The sequence below is a fragment of the Falco cherrug genome, chromosome 4, assembly GCF_023634085.1.
Source record: "Falco cherrug isolate bFalChe1 chromosome 4, bFalChe1.pri, whole genome shotgun sequence".
Taxonomy (NCBI): domain Eukaryota; kingdom Metazoa; phylum Chordata; class Aves; order Falconiformes; family Falconidae; genus Falco; species Falco cherrug.
This window is the reverse complement of record NC_073700.1, coordinates 48832783-48852876: the sequence shown is the minus strand read 5'-3', so window position 1 is coordinate 48852876 and position 20094 is coordinate 48832783. Positions and strand designations below refer to the sequence as shown.

Here is a 20094-nt window from a genome sequence, read left to right as displayed (position 1 = left end):
TGCCATCTCAAATGAAGCTGGGGCCAGGCAGTGGTCGGAAGGAGCTGCTGCGATCTCCTGGCTGAGATCTGCCCGCAGAGCCAGTCCTGCGTCCTGCGTGCTGGTGATCTGCGGGGATGTCGCTGGGTCGGGGAAGGGAAGGGGACTGGTGCTGGCCAAATCCTGGCCCGGTGCAGGGCTGGGAGCTGTGGGAAGGTGCCCTGGTCCTGCTGCCCTTCCCTCTGCCTCCTGCTGTGCCCGCTGCTCCCAGGGCAGCCCTAGGCTAGGTCTGGCCACCTCTCCCAGCTCTATTGGACCCTGTTGCCTCAGGATCCCTGGCCCAAAGGTCCTTGAAACCTTGTGGATCACCCCGTATTAAAGCAGGTGGATTTTTTTCCAAAATACCTTGTATTTAGAGATGAAAATAAAACTTAAAAAAACAAACCAAAACCAAAACCAACCAGTTGCAACATCAATAGCCATCCAGCCCAGGGCCCCTCCAGTTCCCTCGTCCCCATCCTGAGCGACCCCGTGTCCCTTCCACAACTTCTGCTGCACCTGAGGGGCAGGAGCAGCCCCTTCCCTCCCAGTCAGGCCAGTGGGAACCGGTCTCATCTTCCCAGTTCACAGATACAAGTAAAGCCAAGTGGGTCCAGCATCTGCCCGTGCCTGGAGGCAGATCCTAGAGGGGTCACCCCGAGGGCTCATTCCATAGGGGATGAGGTGCTGAGCCACCCCATTGCATCCCCCGTGGTCCCTGGGTGCTGCTTAGAGCTCCTCAGCCGGCTCCAGCACCGCAGGCCTGCTGTGGCCGGCCTCGGTCCAAGCCAGCGATGCCAGGCCGTGGTGCGGTACGGTGTCATCCCCCAGCACAGCATTCGCTGGATCCTCGGCCCCGTGGCTCAGCCCCTCAGAGGTGAGTGGCTGCGTGCTGTTATGGGGGGGGGCTTTGTCCAGGCGTGGGGTGAATGTGCGGCCACCGAAAGCTTCGTGCAGGGTCTCGGGGGCGTCACCCAGGTGCTCTGGCCAAAGTGGCTCTGGGAGCTTCTCGTCCCCAGCTTGGGGCTGTGAGTAAGCCACGCGGGAGGCAGCCGCATTGTGCAGGGACCTGGAGAAAACTGAGTGCGAAGGAGGGTCAGGGCCTGCTCTGGTGCCCCGAGCTCCTGGTGCAACCCCAGCGCAGCCCTCACCTCGCACGGGTCTGAAGTCGCCATCTGCTTCTGCCTTGCCAGGGGCAAAGGGGCTGATGGAGGGGAAGACGATGAGTGTGAAAGACAGCAGCAGGACCTGGGGGCAGAGGGGGATGTCACCACGCGCAGTGCTGGAGGGGGACCAGGTTCTGGGACACAGCTGCCAGGGAGGGGGCTGGTGGCAGAACCAAGACTGCATCCCTCTGTCCCTCCTGGTGCATGGGCCCCTGCCAGCGTGGCACCATCCATCCCTTCATCCATCCATCCCTTCATCCATCCATCCGTCCGCCCTCACGTGCCTCCATCCCTTCTTCCACCCATCCAACCCTGGAGCATCTATCCCTCTGCGTTATCTGTCCCACCATCCAGCCCTGCCAGCACAGCTCCACGTGTCTGAGCGCCCCTCCCTCGAAGCAAGGAGGCCAGGGGGGTTTGGGGGTTCCACACACCGCGATGCAGGTTCCCGTCTGCGCTGCCTTGTTGCTTGACTGTACCACAAGGGCCTGGAGCTTCTTCAGCTGCTCTAGGAGGGACCTGGGGACAGGGAGAGCCCATTAGCACCTCCGAGCCCCTCTGGCCCCCCAGCAGGTTTGGCTGGGGGGCGAGTGAGTCCCAGTTCCATCCTACCCCAGCCTGTCCCTCTCCTGCCCTGGGGACACCTACGAGTTCTGCTTCTCTAGGTGCAGGACTTTCCTCTGCAGCTCCTGGTTCTGGGCCGTGCACGCCGACATCCTGAGGGACAGGGGGAGGGAACGAGGTCAGGGGGGACAGCTGTGGGGGCTGACAAGGGGCAGTGTGCCCATCATTGGCCAGCCAGGTGTCCCCGGGCACCTGGGGCAGGGGGAGTGCCAGCCCCAAGGGTTGGTGGCCAGCTATGCCTGGAGCAGGGGTTTGGGGTCCATACCGGCTCTCCAGCCCATCAATATATTCCTTCTTCTTCTTGCGGCTCTCCTGAGCCGATTGCTTGTTCCGGATCTTCCGCCGGATCTTCTTCAGCACCCGCTCCTCGTACTGGGGGAGACAGGGGAGTCAGGGCCACAGTGCTGGGCCCCCTCACTCAGTGCCCTTCCCAGGCATGGTGGGACCCACCTTGGTGAGGGGCAGCTGTGTGGGCAGGGACACCCCCTCCTTCGCCAGCAGCTTCTTCTCGTCCTCAGTCAGCACCAGCTCCTGGAACTGCCCCTGGCTCTGCCGCAGCAGGGAGGTGGGCACCTGTGGCTGCTGGGGGGCCACAGCTGGGTGACAGCCCTGGGTGGTGGGGTCACCCCGTGCCTGACCCCAGGGACCATGGCAGGGACAACAGGGCAGGGATGAGGATCGGATCGTGGTTCAGAAAGGGCCGGGGATGGGACCGTGGTGTGGAAAAGGGGTCAAGTGTGGGGATAGGGAGGAAGGAGGACAGGAATGGGGATGGGGTGGGATGGGGATGGGAATGGGGATGGGGAGTGATGGGGACAGGAATGGGGATGGGATCGTGGTCCAGGAAGGGACAAGGCTGGGGACAAGGAAGGATGGGGACACAGGGGCTGGGACTCACGGCATCAGAGCTGCCCGAGAGCAGCAGGTCCTTCACGGTGAGGGTGCAGGATGCTGGTGGGGAGACCGTGGGCAGGTCCTGGCTCTCCTCCAGGAAGAAGCCGGGATGCCACATGTCTGGGTGAGGGGAGAACAGAGGCTGTCAGCAGTCCTGTGTCCCCGCTGCAGGAGACTCACCCCTGCCATGGCCCCAGAGCTATGGTGACTTGATGCCACTTACCAGTCCAGTGGCCCCTGGCTCTGTCCCCCCAGGCTGTCTCTCTGGCTCTGCCCCAGCCGCCGAACACCCTGCACTGCCCAGGCCACCTCAGCATCCCCAGTTCCCCCAAACCTCCCTCACCATCCAGTCTCCCCCTCCAACACCAGCCTGACCAGTTCACCCCAGTTCCCGAGCTCTCCCCACTCCCCACAGCTCCTCCCCAGTCCTCCCAGTTGTCCCCCGTCTGCCCAGTTCCCTCCAGCACCCCCAGCTCCCCTAATTTCTTCACTATCCCTGAGAGACCCCAGCTTTGCCATCCCCCTCAGCTCCCTGGTGTCCCCAGTCCCTCCAGTGTCCCCAGCCTGGTCCTTTGCCCAGTCTCTCCCCCATGGCTCACCCAGGTCGATGGAGACCTCGGGGTGCAGGACCCCAGTCCCCCCCGGGAGGGGCAGACCCCGACAGGGGCCGGCGTAAGGGTACAGGACCTCGCTGGGACCCCCATCACAGCACCTGGGGGGGCTGTCGAGCTGGTCAGAGGGGGGGTCCTCAGAGACCCCGCTGTCACTGGCAGCCGGGGACCAGCTGGGTGAGTCCGACACTGAGTCCCCGGAGCCCAGGATAGAGCTGAGGAAGTCCTCGCTGTCCTGGGCATGCTGTGGGGACACGAGTGCCTGTCACCCTGGGATGCTTGTCACCCTGGGGTGCCCGTCACCCTGGGGTGCCCACAGGAGCTTCCTGCACTGCAGGGCACTCCCAGCTCCCGGGTAAGGCATGGCAATGGGGTTCTCCTGCCAGACCCAGGGCTGAGGTGGGGATGGACCCCCCAGCCCGTGGGACTCACCCCATCCTTGTGCCAGGCACCCGGTGGCGTCCCCAGCTCCACACCACGGAGAATCCCATCCTGGCGGTCAAAGAGGAGGTCCAGCAGGTCGAGACTGTCGAGGCTGCCCACGCCAGAGGCCATGGCTGCAAGGCGGCAGGGTCAGGTCCCTATCCCAGTGCCCATGACTGCCCCAACACCTCCCCCTCCCCTCCAAGCTGCACAGCTCCAGGGACACCCCAAATCATGGGGCAGGCATGGGGCTGGTGAGAGGGAGCAGGGAGCATGTCTGGGCATGGGCACATGTGTGTGGGACCATGGGGAGGTATATCTACATGTGTGCGCATGTGTGACTGTGCATGTGACCATGTGGATGTGTGCACAGCTGCATGTGCATACAGCTGTGCTGGCACACGTGAGTGCAGAGCTCTGTGTCTGCACAACCACATGGCCATGCAATGTGCATGTGTGTGCTGACGCAGACATGGGTATGTGAACACATGCACACACATGTGCCAGCACCTGTATGTGAGCACATATGGGCATATATGGCAAAGCCCTACATGTACATGTGTGGGAGGAAGAGCATAGGCATGTGGGGGCTCAGGGGCACAGCAGTGGACTCCCCCCCGGCTCCTTCCAGCAGCTGTAGCTCCCAAATCCTCTATTTCCCCCCCCCCCGCCAAGAGAACTGCACAGCTGGGGGTCCCTGCAGGCACCCGGCTGGCCCAGCCCCACCATGCCCCCCAAGTGCAGGAGCAAGATGAGCATCCAGACCTGAGGGCTGGGTCAGGTCCCCTGTCCAGCCCTGTCCCATGTGTGTGATCCCTTGGGAAGAGCAGGTTAATCATTTTGGGTAGCAAGTGGAAAGGGAGGAGACTGCTGCCACCAGCCGGCCCGAGGAGGGGACTTAGCCCTGCTCTGCCACTGCCACCCCAGGCACTGCTTGAGACCCCAGACTCAGAGCAAACCAACAGGCCCACTGACCAGTTGCCCAACTGGCCAATCAGCTGACTCACAACCCAAAAAACCAACCAACTGACCAACCAGTTGACCGACTGACCAACTGGTTGACCAGCCAAATTAACAAACCTATCAAGAAACAGACCAAATGGTAAATCTGTTGGCCAACTGACCAGGTGGTTGCCTGACCAAATAACCAACCCACTGACCAACTGAATGACCAGTCAATTCTCTGATCAATTGATTAACCAACCTGCCACCCAACTACCCATCCCACCACTCAACTCACCACCCAACTACCCACCCCACTCCACCCAGCCATCCAACTCATCACCCAACTGCCTTTCCCAACCTATTAAACACTGAGTCAAGTGTCCTTCAAGCCTAGTTTGGGGATCGTTGTCATTACCGTGGTGTTTGGCTGTCCAATCCAGGCAAGGAGCTTTATTGCACCCTGTCCTTCACCCCCAGTCCTTCCAGTGAGCCCTGATGGCCCCGGGGGACCCTCAGGTAGAGGGACCCTATTGAACACCAGCAGCCAGGACATACCTGTGTGAGATCCCGCTCCCTTGGAGCTGTCCTGTCTTCTCAATCCCCTCAGCACACAGGGGAGCGGGGTGGACACCGAGCCCAGCCACCTCCTTCCGTGGTGCCCTGACCCAAGTGGCAAAGTTTAAACTCCAACTGCACAGAAATAACATCCTGGATTGCAAAATCTCCCATCCCTGATTGGGGATGGCGGTGAACGATGGCAGGGCCGCCCTGGGGATGGACCTGCTGTGCTCCGTAACTCATTAGCCAAATGTTTTTGTCCTCCTCCACCAAACAGGGCAGGAGGGGCCTAAGGCTGGTGAGCGAAGTCCGAGTGCTGTGATTGCCCGTGAACTTTCACCCATTTTTGGGGACAATTTCCCTTTTTTTCAGACAAGCATAGGGGCGTTAATCACATTTTATAGGTGTTGAGAACAACATCCGGGGAAGACATTGACTTGGACTCTACCACTTACGGCTTCCTCCATAACAAACCTTGGTCCCATCTGCTCCCTGCAGCCAGGGCTGGCCCGGATGCCTGGGTTCTGCTGCCTGCTGGCAGGCTGCCTGGACCCCTCCATGCTCATTTTCCCCTGTGGCTGTTGGGGGGGCCGAACACACTACAGCCCTTTGGCAGCTATGTCCATCCCTCCCTATCACCCCGCGATGTGGGTGTCAGCCCAACACGCACCACCCTCCAGGTGAGCCCCTCCCCACCAGATCCCCTGGGATCCCCCCAGATCCCCTCCACGCAGGGAGGGGCTGGGTGAGTAAGGGAGTGTGTGACCCAGGTGTGGCACGGGGACGAGGCCACGTCCCGTTATCTACTGCTCGACGCCCTCTGACCGGGTGGCAGCACTGGCGGCGGCTGCCCGTGCTGGCGGGCCGCTCCCTACTTTATGGCCCTGCGGCAGAGATGGGACCCCCTGGAACTGAGCAAAGGGCACCTGCCCGCCCAGCGCCACAGTTCCCCCGCGGCTGCTCATTGCCCGGCTTCATTAGGGACCTCCAGCATCGCCTGGCCCTGCCGCCTGGGCCTGCCGCCTGGGCCAGGCAGGGGGCAGCGGCTGGGCTACACGGGCAGGGGCAGAGTGGGGGAACGCTTGCTAATTACTAAGTTGCTAATTACTAAGTTGCTAATTACAGGCAAGGCCACTAGCGCTCGCTCCCCCAGCACAACCAGGGGCTATGCGGTGCGCCCCTCCCCCCCCCAGCTTAGGCTTGTCCCCTCAGCCATGGCCGCCCACCTCCTCCTCCCTCTTCCCCTCAGCGAACTCTCGCGAGACCCGGCGGCCCCACCCGCGCCCCGCCCCCGCGCGCCCCCGCCGCGCGCCCCGCCCCCGCGCGCCCCCGCGCCGCGCGGCCGCGCCCCCGCTAGGCCCCGCAGGCGCGGCCCGGCCCGGCCATGCTGGCCAAGAGGAAGCCGGCGCTGCCGGCCCTCAACATCGCCCCCAGCGCTGCCGAGGGGCCGAGCCCCGACGGCTCCGCCGAGTGAGTGAGTGGTGGCGGGGCCCGCCCGGCCTGCGCCGTGGCCGGCGGTGGGCTGGGCCTTGGCGCGGGGCACCGGCCTGGGGGGCCGGGCCAGGCCGGGCCTGGAGCGTGGGGAGACTGGGGGGGCCGGGGCAGGGTGGGTGTGGGGCCCGGGGGGGGTTGGGAGGCCTTGGGGGGCCGAGACGTGGCGGGTATGGGGCCTGGGGGGCCGGGACATGGCGGGCAGGGTCGCTGGGGTGCCGGGACATGGTGGGTATGGGACCTGGGGGACCCTGGGCGGCCGGGACATGGCGGGCAGGGTCGCTGGGGGGCCGGGACGTGGTGGGTATGGGGCCTGGAGGGCCAGGACAGGCCTGGGGGAGGTGAGACAGACCAGAGCTGGATGGGCCCAGCCTGAGGGTATCTGGGGTGTGGAAGGGGCCAGGGAGCTGGAGCTGGAGGGGCAGACTGGGGGTGAGAGGGGCTGGGGCTGGGTCTGACACCCAGGCGTGCTGGGGAAGGTGGAGGCAGCTGGGGGAGCGTCTGGGGACAGCCGGGGGCTTTGGGGAGCAGGCCTGGGTGCACAGTTTGGAGCTGGGATGGGGCCCTGGGCTTGGGGGTCAGGATTTGGGGCAGTGACCAGAGCTTGGCCAGCAGGACGTGTGGGGCGAGGGGTGGCGTGGGGCGAGGGGTGGCGGAGAACAGGGCATGGGCAGTGCTAGGAGGAGGCTGAGCATCACATAGGGGTTCTGGGTGGGAGGGCTGGGGTGAGACCCTGCCGAAGCATCGCCCTAGGTGTGGGTGGTAGAGGCTGAGGGGGTGGGCAGCAAATGGGCGAGAGCAGCTGGAGCTTGCGCGGGTGATGGAGGCTCAGCAGCAGGTGCTGGGGGAGCACAGGCACCCCTTTGTGCTCGGGAGCGGTGGGTTTGGGGGGTGGTGGGGAGGGGTGTTACGGAGCCAGGGGGTTGCTGGACGCGTGGAAAGCCCTTCTCATGTTTCGCAGCAAAACCTAAGAGTGGCTTCTCGTGTCAGGAGAGGGAGAGTTTGCTGGTGCTGTGGTTCTCTCTGGGCTGAGCTGTGCTGCCTCTTTAAGGGTTGAAGGATTTTCCCTACTCCTTGGCTTTCCTAAACAGCTGACTGCACTGAAGCTCCTCTCCAGAGGAGATGTGTGTGTTTGGGCAGATATTGCACCATGGGCTTCACTGTCCAGGTGACCCTGTCAGCACCAGAGCTGAGCCCTGCCTATCTCCAGAGCTTTGCTTTAATCTTGCTGCCATATCAGGGGCTGCGTATGTGTCGCACTATGGGTTTCAGTTGTTTCCCTCCACTTCCCTAAAAAAACCTAACCCCTCTTTTGCTGGCACTGCCCTCACAGTCTCCTGATCATCCCTCCTATCTCCTCCTCCCCTCTCCAGGGCAAACCTGGTGGACCTTCAGAAGAAGCTTGAGGAACTGGAGCTGGATGAGCAGCAGAAGAAGCGTCTGGAAGCTTTCCTCACACAAAAAGCCAAAGTGGGCGAGCTGAAGGACGATGACTTTGAGAGGATCTCTGAATTGGGGGCTGGCAATGGCGGTGTGGTCACCAAAGTGCAGCACAAACCCTCAGGGCTCATTATGGCACGGAAGGTAACAGGGGAGCAGGAGTGGGCTGTGGTGTCGTGCTGGAGAGCGTCCGGCACTCCCCGTGGCTCTGGAAGAGCTGGCTGTGGTTGGGATCTCTCTGCAGTGACCTGTCTGTGCCCTAACTGCCTCGCCTGGGTTGGCACTGTGGTCCCAGCTGCCCCCAGCTCGGTTTTATGTGGAGCCTCTCCTGCCTCGTCTCTGAGCTGCCCTGCCTGCCTCCAAGTCCTCCCCTGGGAGAGGCCACGTTCTCTGCAACAGGTCGATGGGGTTTGGAGTGCCTTGTGTGAAAACACAAGTTTATTCTTTTTTTCCAGCGAAGCTGGTTTTAATGAACTCTGCTAAACTGGATAGAAGCAGTAGGAAGCAGATCTCTTGAGGATCCTAGGTCATGGTTAATGAGGACTGGAAATGGCAGGTGGAGGGATGGGGTTGGCACACACACCATTCCTCGCCCCTCCCTGCCCACTTAACAGATCCCCAATGTAATTCCAAGCAGCTGTGACAGTGGTTCCTCTCAGACATGGATTTATGGGTGACATCTTCAACAGTGGTGCCCTGTAGTGGAAAACTAGGCGATACTTCATCTGCCTATTAGAAAAGGCAGTGCTCGGCAAAACCAGTGCAACCACTTATCCGTAGGGCGGCTTCCTTGAAAGTCTCTGGTCTCACCTGCTGTTGGGATGGTTTAGCGGGTCTCCATGAGCAAATCTGCTTCTCTAGGTGGCTTCGCTCAGAGCTGAGCTCTCAGAATCTTCCAGGGTGTTTGATTTGGGAGTGTTGGATGTCACTGGGTGGTTTTGAGGTTGTTGGGAGTCCAGAAACTGAAGCGAAGGCAAGTTACAGTGCTGCTGTCCTTCCTGCAGAGACTGGCCTTCGTGGGTCTGTGGGAAGGACAGATGTCCCTGGGGTTGGGTGTCCTAGAGCTTATGGTAACTGGCTCTTTTTTTTCTGGCTTGCCATTGTATTTTCTAGCCTCTGCCTTCCCTACCCACAGCTACCCTAACTGACTCTACCAGGAGCCCAAGGAAAAAAGCAACTGCTCTTTCACGTGCATGATCTTCATGGGTTTTTTTACGTTCTGTGGTTTCCTTGATATCAGAACACCTCTTCTTACAACACCTACAGAACTTGTGAAAATGTTCCCGTCTGCTGAGTCAGTTCTGCATCAAACTTCTGACTTGTCTTTCTGCTCTGTTTCCTGTGCAATCTCTGTGTGTTATGTGGCCAGCGGTTGCTTCAGTCGCCGACAGGCTGCACGGGGCTCTGCCTCTCCCTTTATCCTTAATGTTAGTCTGCAAATGGTAAAGCCTACACCAAAGCAGGGCTTCCCTTGAAGACACTGTTTCTTTCCAGCACTCAGGATTTGCTCATGTGGTTCCTGTAAGTTTGTTTTCTGGTTTTTGAATTTTTTCCCCCCATGTATTACACCTTGAATATTTATTTTTTTTCTTCGCAGCTGATTCATTTAGAAATCAAACCGGCTATCAGAAATCAGATTATCCGAGAGCTGCAGGTGCTGCATGAGTGCAATTCCCCATATATCGTGGGTTTCTATGGAGCTTTCTACAGCGACGGAGAGATTTCCATCTGCATGGAGCACATGGTGAGTCCCCGTTCCTCCTCTGGAAACTGCTGCTGCCTGGACTGTTCTGAATTGCATCTCCCTGAGACTTGAAATCGCAGGTGGAATGGGTTAGGGTGCCAGCAGCTGTGATGGCTCCTTGCTGTGGCTGCAGCAGGACTTCTGTGCTCCTGGTTAAGAGCTGCATGCTCTTGCTTAGGCTTTGAAATGACAGAGAGATTGACTTTTTGGAAAGCAGAAGCAGAGGTTTGGGGGTTGGCCAAATGGAAATGTTGTAAACCCACCGCTTTACAGAGCTTGCTGTGAAGCACTGTGTGTGTTTTCTGTTCTCTGTGGCAGAGAATAGTGTTGTGGCTCCTTTGGATTGGTGCTGACAGGATCATCTTTGCATTTACCACTGATGGAAAGGAAGCTCAGAACTAATAGCAAGCAGCAGAGCTGATAGAAGATAGCATTAAAATAGTTTTCAGCAAGAAGCTTCAGCTCTCATCACCAGATATCTTTTGGTTTTTTTCTTCCCCTCTCCCTGGGAAAAGGAGTGTGCTCAATGCTGAGTTGTTGCAGACAGCTGAGCTGCGATGCTATGTGCTGCTTATATACCACTTGCCCTCCCTCGGCATGCTTGCCTATACAGCCAGCTGCTCTGTTTTCCTGCCGAGGATTGGCACATTGGTCATTTCCATGTGTTTTTATTTTAGGATGGGGGCTCTTTGGATCAAGTGTTGAAAGAAGCCAAAAGAATTCCTGAGGAGATCTTGGGGAAAGTCAGTATAGCGGTGAGTTATGGTGGCTCTTTGTGCTTCCAGAAAGGATTTGCTGGGCACAGTTTGGGAACAATACTTGTGTTGCTTTAGGAAGCTTGCTCTGTTTTGCCATACATGCTTTCCTATCCCGAGCTAGGGCAAGAGGCAGTGGTGTGTGTGTGTGAGAGGGGGTGGGGAAGGCATGTCCCCAGCTGCTCTCCGTAGCTCTGACCCCTTGCGTTGTGCTGGCTGGTGTTGAGTTCTCCTGGAGTAGATTTAGGAGAAGCTTTCTCGGGTGGTTAACCCAAGATCTGTGATTGACTTGGTGATAAATTGCAAACCCTGAAACACGTGGACAGTACGTGGTAGCATGCAGAGTTTGTGCAATGTGTCCTGCTGAAGGGAGAGCACTTCCCGTCTCAGCTCTGATCTCATCGTGTCTTTGGTTTCCTTCTAGGTTCTGAGGGGTTTGGCCTATCTGAGAGAGAAGCACCAAATCATGCACAGAGGTGAGAGGAGGAGCCTAAAAATAACTGCCTCAGTTCAAGAGCCCTGTGTTTTACCTAGGTGTGTTTACACTCTTCTCTTGCTGTTGTCAGATGTGAAGCCTTCTAACATCCTGGTTAATTCTCGAGGGGAGATTAAGCTGTGTGATTTCGGGGTCAGCGGTCAACTCATTGACTCCATGGCAAACTCTTTTGTGGGAACTCGGTCCTACATGTCTGTAAGTTCCTTTCAACTTTTGGCTGGTTTTTTGGAGCTTGTTTTTGTGTTTTTACAGTTTGGGTTCAACTCTGCTCTTACAGAATCTGCGTGTAGTGTCTGATTTGCTTAATGGTTTTGCTCTGTGTTTCCATCCTCATCCAGGCTGCCCCATTCCTGGCTCATGCTGGGGGTGAGCCCAGTGCTTTGAGGCACTGTTCTGTGCCGGAGAAGCAGATGCCTCTGCATCCTCTCAAGGAGTCAGTATCCTGTTGGCTCCAGCCTGTGCCCAGCTAGCACTGATGCATGTGGGAGCGCAGAGACTTGCAGGGAAAGACGCTTTGTATCCTACAAATACTTCCATATTATGGCGAGTGTTTGCAGGTTCAAAACCATCTTTTTCTGTGTGCAAAGCTCTGTCCAAAAACCTGAGCGCAAAGGGGATGCAGATGCTGGTACGTGCACCTCCTCTGCTGCCTTGACCCCATGCATTTGCTGGCAAAATGGGGGTAAAAACAGTTTAGTGCAACTGAGTTTTGGTACAGGCTACTGGGAAACTAAAGCCAGCCCCCAGGTCCTGCTGGCTGAAGCGCAAAGGGTGGGGGGTCTTCTGCCAGCACCATGTGCGGTCGTGGCTGGGAGCGAGCGGTGGGTTATTAGGGAAGCCACCCGACCACACTTGTGTGCTTAGATCTGAGCTGCTCTCATATTTTGGGAATGGTTATTCAAGTACAGTTATAGTTAGACAGTGGCTATTTAAAAATAATATCTCCTTTGCACTCAGCCACTGGGCCTGCACAGCTGACTCAAAGCTGCCAGTATGGATGACTTGGATTGATTTATTTATTTTTTATTTTTCTTTCAATGGTAAGAGCTTCGAGTGGATTTTCTGCTTCTCAAATTTGTCTTGGGTTTTAACAGGAATGGGCAGGAAAAAATTATTTTTGTTAATAGAGTTTGTTCGATCGCAGCATGCAGAGAAAGATTCCTACAGTGTACTCTGGACTCCTAAGTATAAGCAGTTGTAAATCAATGGTAGCTGTTGATTAGATGTGTACAAGTGCTTTACGTTTGCACATGATCTTTCTTTTGCATCCTCTTTGCACATGGGCACTTTGGGACAGTCTTTTCCCTAGAAGGGTGGAGAGCTGAGATCGAGAGACCCTCAGGATATAGCGTCTTGTCTATTTAATTTGAGTGCATGATATTTATGACTTTGTGTATTGACATTTTGTGTCGGCGTGTGTTTTTGTGATCTTTCCTTCCAGCCTGAGCGGTTGCAGGGCACCCACTACTCGGTCCAGTCTGACATCTGGAGCATGGGTCTGTCGTTAGTGGAGCTGTCTATCGGAAGGTACCCAATCCCCCCGCCAGACTCCAAGGAACTGGAAGCAATATTTGGCCGTCCTGTGGTGGACGGGGCAGAGGGAGAGTCTCACAGCATCTCGCCGCGGGCCAGGCCCCCAGGACGCCCCGTCAGTGGTAGGGGCTGTCGTATGCATTGGAAACAACACGGAGACGTGGGGGCAAAGGGGTCGGGTTTTGTTCGGTGTGGCTGGGTTCGCCAAAGGCCGTTTTGGATGAGGTTGTGGCGGGGAGGTGAGTGTTCCTAGGGGGACCACTCCCTGCAGAGCAGACAGAGCTGTTTTGATGCTCTGGTAGAATCCGCTCTACAGTGGAGGTTTGTAATTCCTAACAGGCGCAGGTGGGAGCCTGGTCTTGCATGGGGAGGTGGAGATTGCTCCCAGAGTGCTGTGAACGAGCAGGTTTGGAGTGCCAACTAGGGTCTGTTAAGGTTTTGAAGAGCTCAGCTGATCCACCTGCCATGGGCTTCTTTAGACCCTGCTGTGTCCCACAAGAAGGCTCAAAGCCACGCAGCAAAGCCATGCTGGGGATGGAGCAGGCTGTTGGGATGCGGACCCCGTGGAGGAGATACTTTGAGGGACACTATCACAGCCTCTGTTGCTCCTCAGGCTTTGCCCATGCTGCTGACAGATTCCTTTCAAGCTAGTGGCAGCTTTTTGGAAACAGCTTTGCTGGGATCTCTCATAGAAGTACCAGACTGGCACAGGGGTTGGAGGCAGGCTCTGCTTGAGCCATTTGCTTGGAAGCAGAAGGCTCTAGAAGTGCTGCCAGCCTGCCACAGCAGATGGTCTGGTACTCTCCAAATGCTCCAAGCTGGGAAATAAATCTGGACTATAGGCACTGTGAAAGAAATCTGGAATTTCAGAAGTGTTTTGGCTTTCTCTTCGTTATCTTTTAACCACGAGTCAGTTCAAGTGGGTTGCCTCTGCCTCTCCCAGCAAAAGTCCCACAGCACACTTGCTTTTCAAGCAGAATGAAGTCCTTCGCTGTCCCTGAACAGCCTCTTACCACTGTTTTTGTCATCTTAACCATGCAGGCCACGGGATGGACAGCCGGCCTGCCATGGCCATCTTTGAACTGCTGGATTATATAGTTAATGAGGTAGGTGTTTCTTTACTGTCTGCTCTGGTGGGCTTCCCAGAGGTGCCACGGTGTTGTGTCTGCGCTGCTGAGTCAGGGGGAGCTCTGAAACCTTTGCTTGAACAAGGGCTCTTTGATAAAGAGCCCCCCCCAAGCTGCACTGATGTCCTTTCCTTCTCCCTCTGTTCCCTCTTCCCATCTCTTTGTATTGCAAAAGTATCTCTGGGTTTGGACTAAGGCTCTGCAGGGGGAAGTTTGTAATCCCCTTGAAAGAGGAAAGCAGTGAGGGGAGGTCTTGGCTGTAATAATCCGCTCCTGCAACCGGCCATTTCAAACGTGCTCCTTCCTAGATCAGCGAAGGATGAATGCTCCCTCTGCGCAGGCGCTGAGGTCGTGCACGTTTTCTCAGATGAAGCCCTTTGAATGAGGGTGACCGGTGCTAAAACCCCAGACCGAAATGTTCCACCAGACTTGCAAGGTAGGGTCCATCCCACCAGCAAGTGGAAAGAGCAGCTTCCCCTTTCAAGGTGCTAGGACTTGACCCCCAGTTATCATTCCTGGATCAGCTTTGTCTGCCGTAGGCATTGCCAGAGCTGGGATTTGCAAGGTTGGATCCAGAATTGCGATGCTGCAATTCTGGTTTCCCAGCTTTGGCAGTGATTCAGCATGGGGTCCCCCCAGCTGCACGTCGTGCTGGGGCAGCAGTTTGCTGCCAGCCCAGCCGCGTGCTGCCAGGGCAAGACATGGCAGGGAGCAGGCTGCTGGCTGCAAAGGGCAGCTTGGAGGAGGAGGGGAGCTGCAGAGCTGCAGAGCACAGCTTTTCTGCAGCTCATTAAAGGCACTCCTGGCCCATTAATGCGTCGTGATGCAGAAAACCCTTTTCCTTTTCTCTGCAGCCACCTCCCAAGCTGCCGAATGGAGTTTTCACGCAAGATTTCCAGGAGTTTGTAAATAAATGGTAAGGATTTCACCTTATGGCTGAAGGTGGAGGCCTGTAGGTGCTCCCTGACAGCTCTGCAGGCTGCTGCTCCACCCAAAGCGTTCAGCATAACGCAATGTTCTCCATGCTCTGTAGGTGATCTCTCCCTGGCTGCGGTGTGATCCCACGTTGTGCTGGGAACTCCTGCCTTGGGAAGGGTTGAAATAACAGCAGTTTATTTGTGGTGGTGCTTAGTGGTATCCCAGCACCTTCTAAATAGGAGCCTGGCAGGGGGATGGTGGAGCAGATTGCTGGGGCTGTGAGTCACCCCACAGCCTTGCAGGCACCAGGCATACGCCATCGACTTCCAGACCTTCTGATGTGGTGGAGGGACAGCTGAAAATATTGCCAGAGCTCCCGTTAAACCAGAGATTGGAGATTTACAAAAATTGTTAATCCTCGCCAAGCATTAGGTCCTTTTCTCCACTTGCAGGATGCATTTCATCCACACGGTCTAGAAAGAGTCAGATCCTGCAGCTCTCCATAGGAGCTGGGCTGTTGGAGCTGGTGCTTTCTGAGCCGTTTCCATACTGCCAGGCTCCTGGGGAAAGCAGCTGGGGAACCACATGGCTTTTGGTGAAGCTGGAGACCTCTCTAGCCAGATAACTGGTTTCCCCCAAGGAATGTCTCAGTGTTGGTTTTGCTCTCTTGTTCTTCTCATTTCAGCTTAATTAAAAATCCAGCAGAACGGGCAGATCTGAAGATGCTGATGGTAAGTGGGGAGGAGAGCAATTTTCTTTCTGCAGTGGGGCGGCACCACATCTGCAAACTCCTGCCCCATCCCTCTGTGCCTCTCTTGTTCAAAAGGTGAAAACTCCCATGCTGAGCTTAGGATGAGCCAAATAGAGCCCGGGAGAGGGAGTGACTCATCTTTGATTCAAAGGCAGTGATGGTATCTAGCCCCGGACAGGACCCACCCAGCTGTCCTGTGTAGGTGCCTGGGACAAACCTCTGCCTCCTGAGCTGGGCAGATGGACAGGAATATATGGGCTGGACGTGAGCTGGCCATGTGCGCTCCCAGCCCAGAAAGCCGACCGTAGCCTGGGCCACTTCAAAAGTGGTGTGGCCAGCAGGGCGAGAGGGGGGATCCTCCTCCTCTGCTTGGGGAGCCCCCACCTTGCAGTACCATGTCCAGCTCTGGGGTCTCCAGCATAAGGAAGCCATGGACCTGCTCAAGCCACAAAGATGGTCCGAGGGCTGGGGCGCCACACCTGTGAGGGCAGGCTGGGAGAACTGGGGTCTTCAGCCTGGAGAAGAGAAGGCTGGCTCTGGGAAGACCTTATAAGCAGCTTCCAGTACTTGAAGGGGGCCTACAGGAAAGCTGGAGAGGGGCTTTTTATCAGAGGGTGTAGTGATAGGATATGGGGTAATGGTTTTAAACTGGAAGAGGGGAGATTTAGATGAGATCTAGGAAGAAATTCTTTACTGTGAGGGTGGTGAGGTGCTGGCACAGGCTGCCCAGAGCAGCTGTGGATGCCCCATCCCTGGAAGTGTTCAAGGGCAGGTTGGATTTGGCTCTGAGCAACCTGGTCTAGTGGAAGAGGGGTGGGGACTCTGTGATCTTTAAGGTCCCTTCCAACCCAAACCATTCCATGAGCCCAGTTTAACCATGTTGACCTCGGCATCATGCTGAGCCCCTGAGCTACTCTGGGGTACACCCTGGGTGCTCCCATGTAGCCCTGGCAAAGGAGGTGGCCCCGTGCCCTTGTGTGAAGGTTGTTCTGTCCTGCTTGTGCTTCTCTGTTACCTCCTGCCCCCAGGGAGCAGGGTTTGCCATCCAGGGGCAAGCGAGGACCACGGGAAGTGCAGGAGCTGCGGCACCTTGCTCTGCCTGCCTGGACAGAGCAGTGTTTCAGGGCCACGCAGGCTCTGCTCTCCTTTAAATCTTCCTTGCTGCCCTGCCTGCGTGCCCACTATGTGGCCAGCAGCAGTCAAAATCCCAGCCCCAGGCCTGCAAGGAACAAATATTTTCTCAAAAATCTGCTTCTGCTGTCTGAGCTGTAGCACCAGGACGTTCTCACCTCTCCGGGATCTGACCCATGGCGTGGACCTAGGGCTGGGGTCTGGGAGCCGGGGAGCAGCCGGCAATGCTCCTAAGCCTGTTCCCTTTGCTTGCAGAGTCACACCTTCATCAAACGCTCCGAAGTGGAGGAGGTGGATTTCGCCGGTTGGCTGTGCAGAACACTGCGGTTGAACCAGCCCAGCACGCCCACCCGCGCTGCCATGTGAGGGCCGAGCCGACTGCCTGGTGTCAGTACATCTGCCTCTGTCACAGTTCCCTCTCCTTCACTAAATGACAGAACTACCCTCCTTCCTTCTCCCCGGCCCCCCCTCGCCTCGCATCCCAGCGGCAAAGCACCGTCCCCTCGGAAGCATCTTTGCTGGCCAACCCCCAGCCAAAGCGGGGTTGGTGTCTTTGGGTGTGGGGGTGTTCCAGGCCTCTGCTCCAGCTCTGGAGCTCCTGACACTTGGGAAATGTGGTGCTGCTTATGTTAAATTTTTTTCTTTTTCTTTTTTTTTGAAACATGTTCACTTGGGTTAAAAAAGAAAAGAAAAGAATCGTGTGTGTGTGTGCACGCATGCTTGCATGTGTGTGTGAGACGGTGGCAGGGGATGGGGTTGATGCTTCACCTCCTCCCTGGTTTTCATGTGGGCTCCAGGGCGGAGAAATCGGTGGGGCCAGAAATGGAGAAGCCCTGTTTAGGGTGGCCCGAAACAGTGTCACTGTCCTGGCCAGGGTGGCTGGGGATGAGGTGGGCACCCCGCAGTGCGGGCGGGAGGTCTGCGGGGTGCTTGGTGGCTGAGCTGGACAAGAGTGTAGAGGTGAGCTCCCTCCCAGCCCGGCTGCGGGTGGAGGAGAGGAGAGATTTGTATTTTCATTATTTTCTTTTTAAACGGTTGGTTTAAAGCCTGCTCTCATGGCGCGCTGGATGTTTAGCGAAGGCTCTTGACCCGTTGGGCACAGGCTGAGCCATGGGCTCGCAGCGGGAGGGGATGGGGTGGGGGCTGTGGGATGGGGCCATGAGCGGCTCCCCTGGCCCCATGGCAAAGCCCTGGCTCCCACCTTTGGGTGCTGAGGTGAGGGGAGCACCGGCTTTCCTTCCCTGGCGCCTTCCAGTGCGGAGAGGCGGGAGGCAGAGCCCGGTTGTCCACCGTGGCCAGGGGAGAGCTGGGCTAGCCCAGGAGTGGGGTCCCTCTCCCGACCCCGCCATCCCGTGGGAGCGGGGGGTGGGCAGAGAGGGGTGAAACCCCTCCAGGCTGCAGGTTTTCCCCTTCCAGCTGCCGCTCAGCCGGGGTCACTCATGGAACAGGCACCACAGCAGAGCTGCAGGGCTCCCCGTCGGACCCTCCGGAGCCCCCCACTCCCCTCAGCCAGAAGGTGCAGACTGCTCAGGCTGGGCCTTGCAGGGGGGGCAGTGAGCCCACCCAGCAAGACCCACGTCCCAAGGCTGCAGGTTTTTCCAAAGGCCACCTCGGCCCGCCTGTGGCTGCTGGTCCCTCCGTGCCCATCGCGTCCCCTCCTGCCCATGAAGGGCCGGTGGTGGCCCTGTGGCGTGCCCGGCTCTGTGCCCACCGGCACTGGCTGCGCTGCAGGGATAGCAGCTCCCCGCTGTTGCCTCATCTGCCACCACACGTATATATTTTCGGGTGACTTGCTCCCCTGCTCCCCCCACGCAGGGCTCTGCGATCCCCAAGCCACCCACCAGGAGATGATTTTTTGGAAAATTGGTGGGATTTCTTTTGTGTGCTTTTTTTTCTCCTTCTTTTCAGGCTGGGTTTTTTTTTGGGGTGGGTTTTTTTTTTGGTTTTTTTTTTTTTTTTTTTCCCCGTTGGGGTGGTGGCTGGCATCCCCTCTGCCTGTGCTTGGGTTCCACCATGACAGCCCCCCAAAAGCAAGCGCTGTGACTTGGTAACCCCAAACCAAACCCCTTGTACCCTTTTCTTTCCCTGGCAAAGGACAAAGGTGCTGCCTTGCTCAGGGTGAACCCCGGGGAGCGAGACCCCAGATTTCAGGGGGGTGTCTGTGCTTGCTGGCCCAGCTCCTGCCTGGACAAGGCACCCTGGTGCTGTGGGGATGCTCCTCATTACGGGTTTTGTCTCTTAATTTAAGTGGGAGGAGGGGAAGGGCACAGTTTGTAAAGCTTTTGGGTATTTTTCAGTTGGTTTGGTGCTGGGTTTTGAAGGAGGAGGAGAAAGCGCATCAAGCGTTTTGTTGGTGCAATTATTTTTTTTAAAACTCAATATTTTCATCATGGGAAAAAAAAAAATAAATGGCACTTTACATTTACAGGCCTTTTCTCTTCTTGGTTATGCTGCGAGTAGCTTTAACCCCTGTAGGGCCGGAACCTCGGTGTGTCCTCCGTGGATGGGAGCGATGTCACTGACTGTGCTTGGGGACAGGGATGCGCCGGTGGCTCTCGCCGCGCTGCCCAGCGGCTGCCTCCAGTGGAAGCAGGAGATAACGGAATTATCCCGGCACGAGGCAGCCCCGGCCGGTACAGATGCGGGGTCCAAGGATGGTGTGATGTCCTAAATCCTGCCCCAGGGGAGCTGGGATGGACTCTGAAAGATTTGGGGTAAAATATTTATGATTCTGAACTATTTCGGGTGAACAGAAGGGAGAGGCCAGCCCGGGGCAGCTCTGCCAAAATCAATAATGGGCCCAGAACTGAAAAATAACTTTATTTTACAGATTTCTTGCACTGTTAGCAATGGCAGGGCTCAGGGGGGTGGTCGCTGTGCACCCACCATGGAAGCTTCTGCAGCAGCATTTTGGGGACGTCCCCGGTTTTTCTTTTCCTGGTGCTTTCAGGACCCCTGGGGGGGCTGGACCCTCCTGCAGAGACCGAGATAAACTCGCTGCACCCATGGGAGCCGCAGCGTGTTTTGGTGGTGTCGGCTGGGTGTTGTGGTGGGGGTCCCGTGGGGTCCCCAGGCTGGGTGTGAGCATGGCCCCTGGGGCACAGTGGGGTTTTGGGGGGCAGAGGGTGGGGGTCCAGCCAGGGCTGGAGGAACCTCCCTGGTTTTGTGGGACGGGGTGGGGGTGGGTGGGGTCCTCCCTCCCCCAAAGACATACGTGGGTGCTCTCAGTATCTGTGCTGCAGGCACTTTTGGGGTGGCCCCTGTGTGTGGAGGGCTTCTGGGGGGCTGGGGGGCCGTGCTGGGGCTTCATCTTTGAGGCGGGGGGGCTCTGGGCGTGCCCCCGGCCGGGGCAGGGGGGAAAGCGAAAGCAGCCGGCGAGCGTGTGGCTGCCGGCGCGTGGCAGGGCCGGGCCCTGAGGTGCAGCTGCGGGGGGGGGGGGGCCACCGCAGCCCCCTCCACCACCCCACCC

General features: G+C 57.5%; 2 protein-coding genes and 1 long non-coding RNA gene across 7 annotated transcripts in view; 1 reads left to right on the top strand and 2 right to left on the bottom strand.

Annotated features, from left to right (window-relative positions):
- Positions 1 to 357: 357 nt before the first annotated feature.
- On the bottom strand, positions 358 to 5327 carry CREB3L3 (cAMP responsive element binding protein 3 like 3). Of its 4 annotated transcripts, none has more exons than XM_027801368.2 (10): positions 5237 to 5327; positions 3746 to 3870; positions 3302 to 3557; positions 2707 to 2822; positions 2259 to 2441; positions 2074 to 2180; positions 1833 to 1901; positions 1619 to 1703; positions 1170 to 1266; positions 358 to 1097 (listed from the first exon to the last, which is right to left on the bottom strand). In XM_027801368.2, the coding sequence occupies exons 2-10, from the start codon at positions 3866 to 3868 to the stop codon at positions 748 to 750; spliced, it is 1386 nt and encodes a 461-aa protein (XP_027657169.2). In that variant the 5' UTR covers positions 3869 to 3870; positions 5237 to 5327; the 3' UTR covers positions 358 to 747. The 4 variants fall into 4 exon arrangements, with proteins under 4 accessions (XP_027657169.2, XP_027657170.2, XP_027657172.2 ...); XM_027801369.2 differs by having other exon boundaries at positions 2259 to 2417; positions 5237 to 5324; XM_027801371.2 differs by having other exon boundaries at positions 2259 to 2387; positions 5237 to 5324.
- Positions 5328 to 6559: 1232 nt separating this feature from the next.
- On the top strand, positions 6560 to 18999 carry MAP2K2 (mitogen-activated protein kinase kinase 2). 2 transcript variants are annotated; one of them, XR_008731718.1, is made up of 11 exons: positions 6560 to 6709; positions 8104 to 8314; positions 9768 to 9914; positions 10592 to 10669; positions 11094 to 11145; positions 11236 to 11360; positions 12607 to 12820; positions 13740 to 13804; positions 14134 to 14261; positions 14680 to 14741; positions 15429 to 15474. XR_008731718.1 is itself a non-coding variant. In XM_055706963.1 (11 exons), exons 1-11 carry the CDS (start codon positions 6624 to 6626, stop codon positions 16989 to 16991), a joined length of 1197 nt encoding a protein of 398 aa, XP_055562938.1. In that variant the 5' UTR covers positions 6560 to 6623; the 3' UTR covers positions 16992 to 18999. The 2 variants fall into 2 exon arrangements, 1 of the variants encoding a protein (XP_055562938.1); XM_055706963.1 differs by lacking the exon at positions 14134 to 14261 and adding an exon at positions 16881 to 18999.
- The window catches only part of LOC114015172 (uncharacterized), a 3180-nt gene continuing 2069 nt past the window's right edge, over positions 18984 to 20094 (bottom strand). Inside the window, exons 2-3 of the long non-coding RNA XR_008731719.1 lie at positions 19512 to 19599; positions 18984 to 19325 (exon numbers count right to left, since the gene is read on the bottom strand). This is a non-coding gene — a long non-coding RNA (uncharacterized LOC114015172). The remainder of the gene's footprint in view (positions 19326 to 19511; positions 19600 to 20094) is intronic.

Coding starts and splice junctions, on each gene's coding strand:
- CREB3L3 (XM_027801368.2), bottom strand. CDS start 3,868: ATGGCCTCTGGCGTGGGCAGCCTCGACAGTCTCGACCTGCTGGACCTC. Junction 2,181..2,258: donor CACAGCTGCCCCTCACCAAG/GTGGGTCCCACC, acceptor TGTCTCCCCCAG/TACGAGGAGCGGGTGCTGAA. Junction 1,902..2,073: donor ATTGATGGGCTGGAGAGCCG/GTATGGACCCCA, acceptor CCTGTCCCTCAG/GATGTCGGCGTGCACGGCCC.
- MAP2K2 (XM_055706963.1), top strand. CDS start 6,624: ATGCTGGCCAAGAGGAAGCCGGCGCTGCCGGCCCTCAACATCGCCCCC. Junction 11,146..11,235: donor GCACCAAATCATGCACAGAG/GTGAGAGGAGGA, acceptor TGCTGTTGTCAG/ATGTGAAGCCTTCTAACATC. Junction 12,821..13,739: donor CCCAGGACGCCCCGTCAGTG/GTAGGGGCTGTC, acceptor TTAACCATGCAG/GCCACGGGATGGACAGCCGG.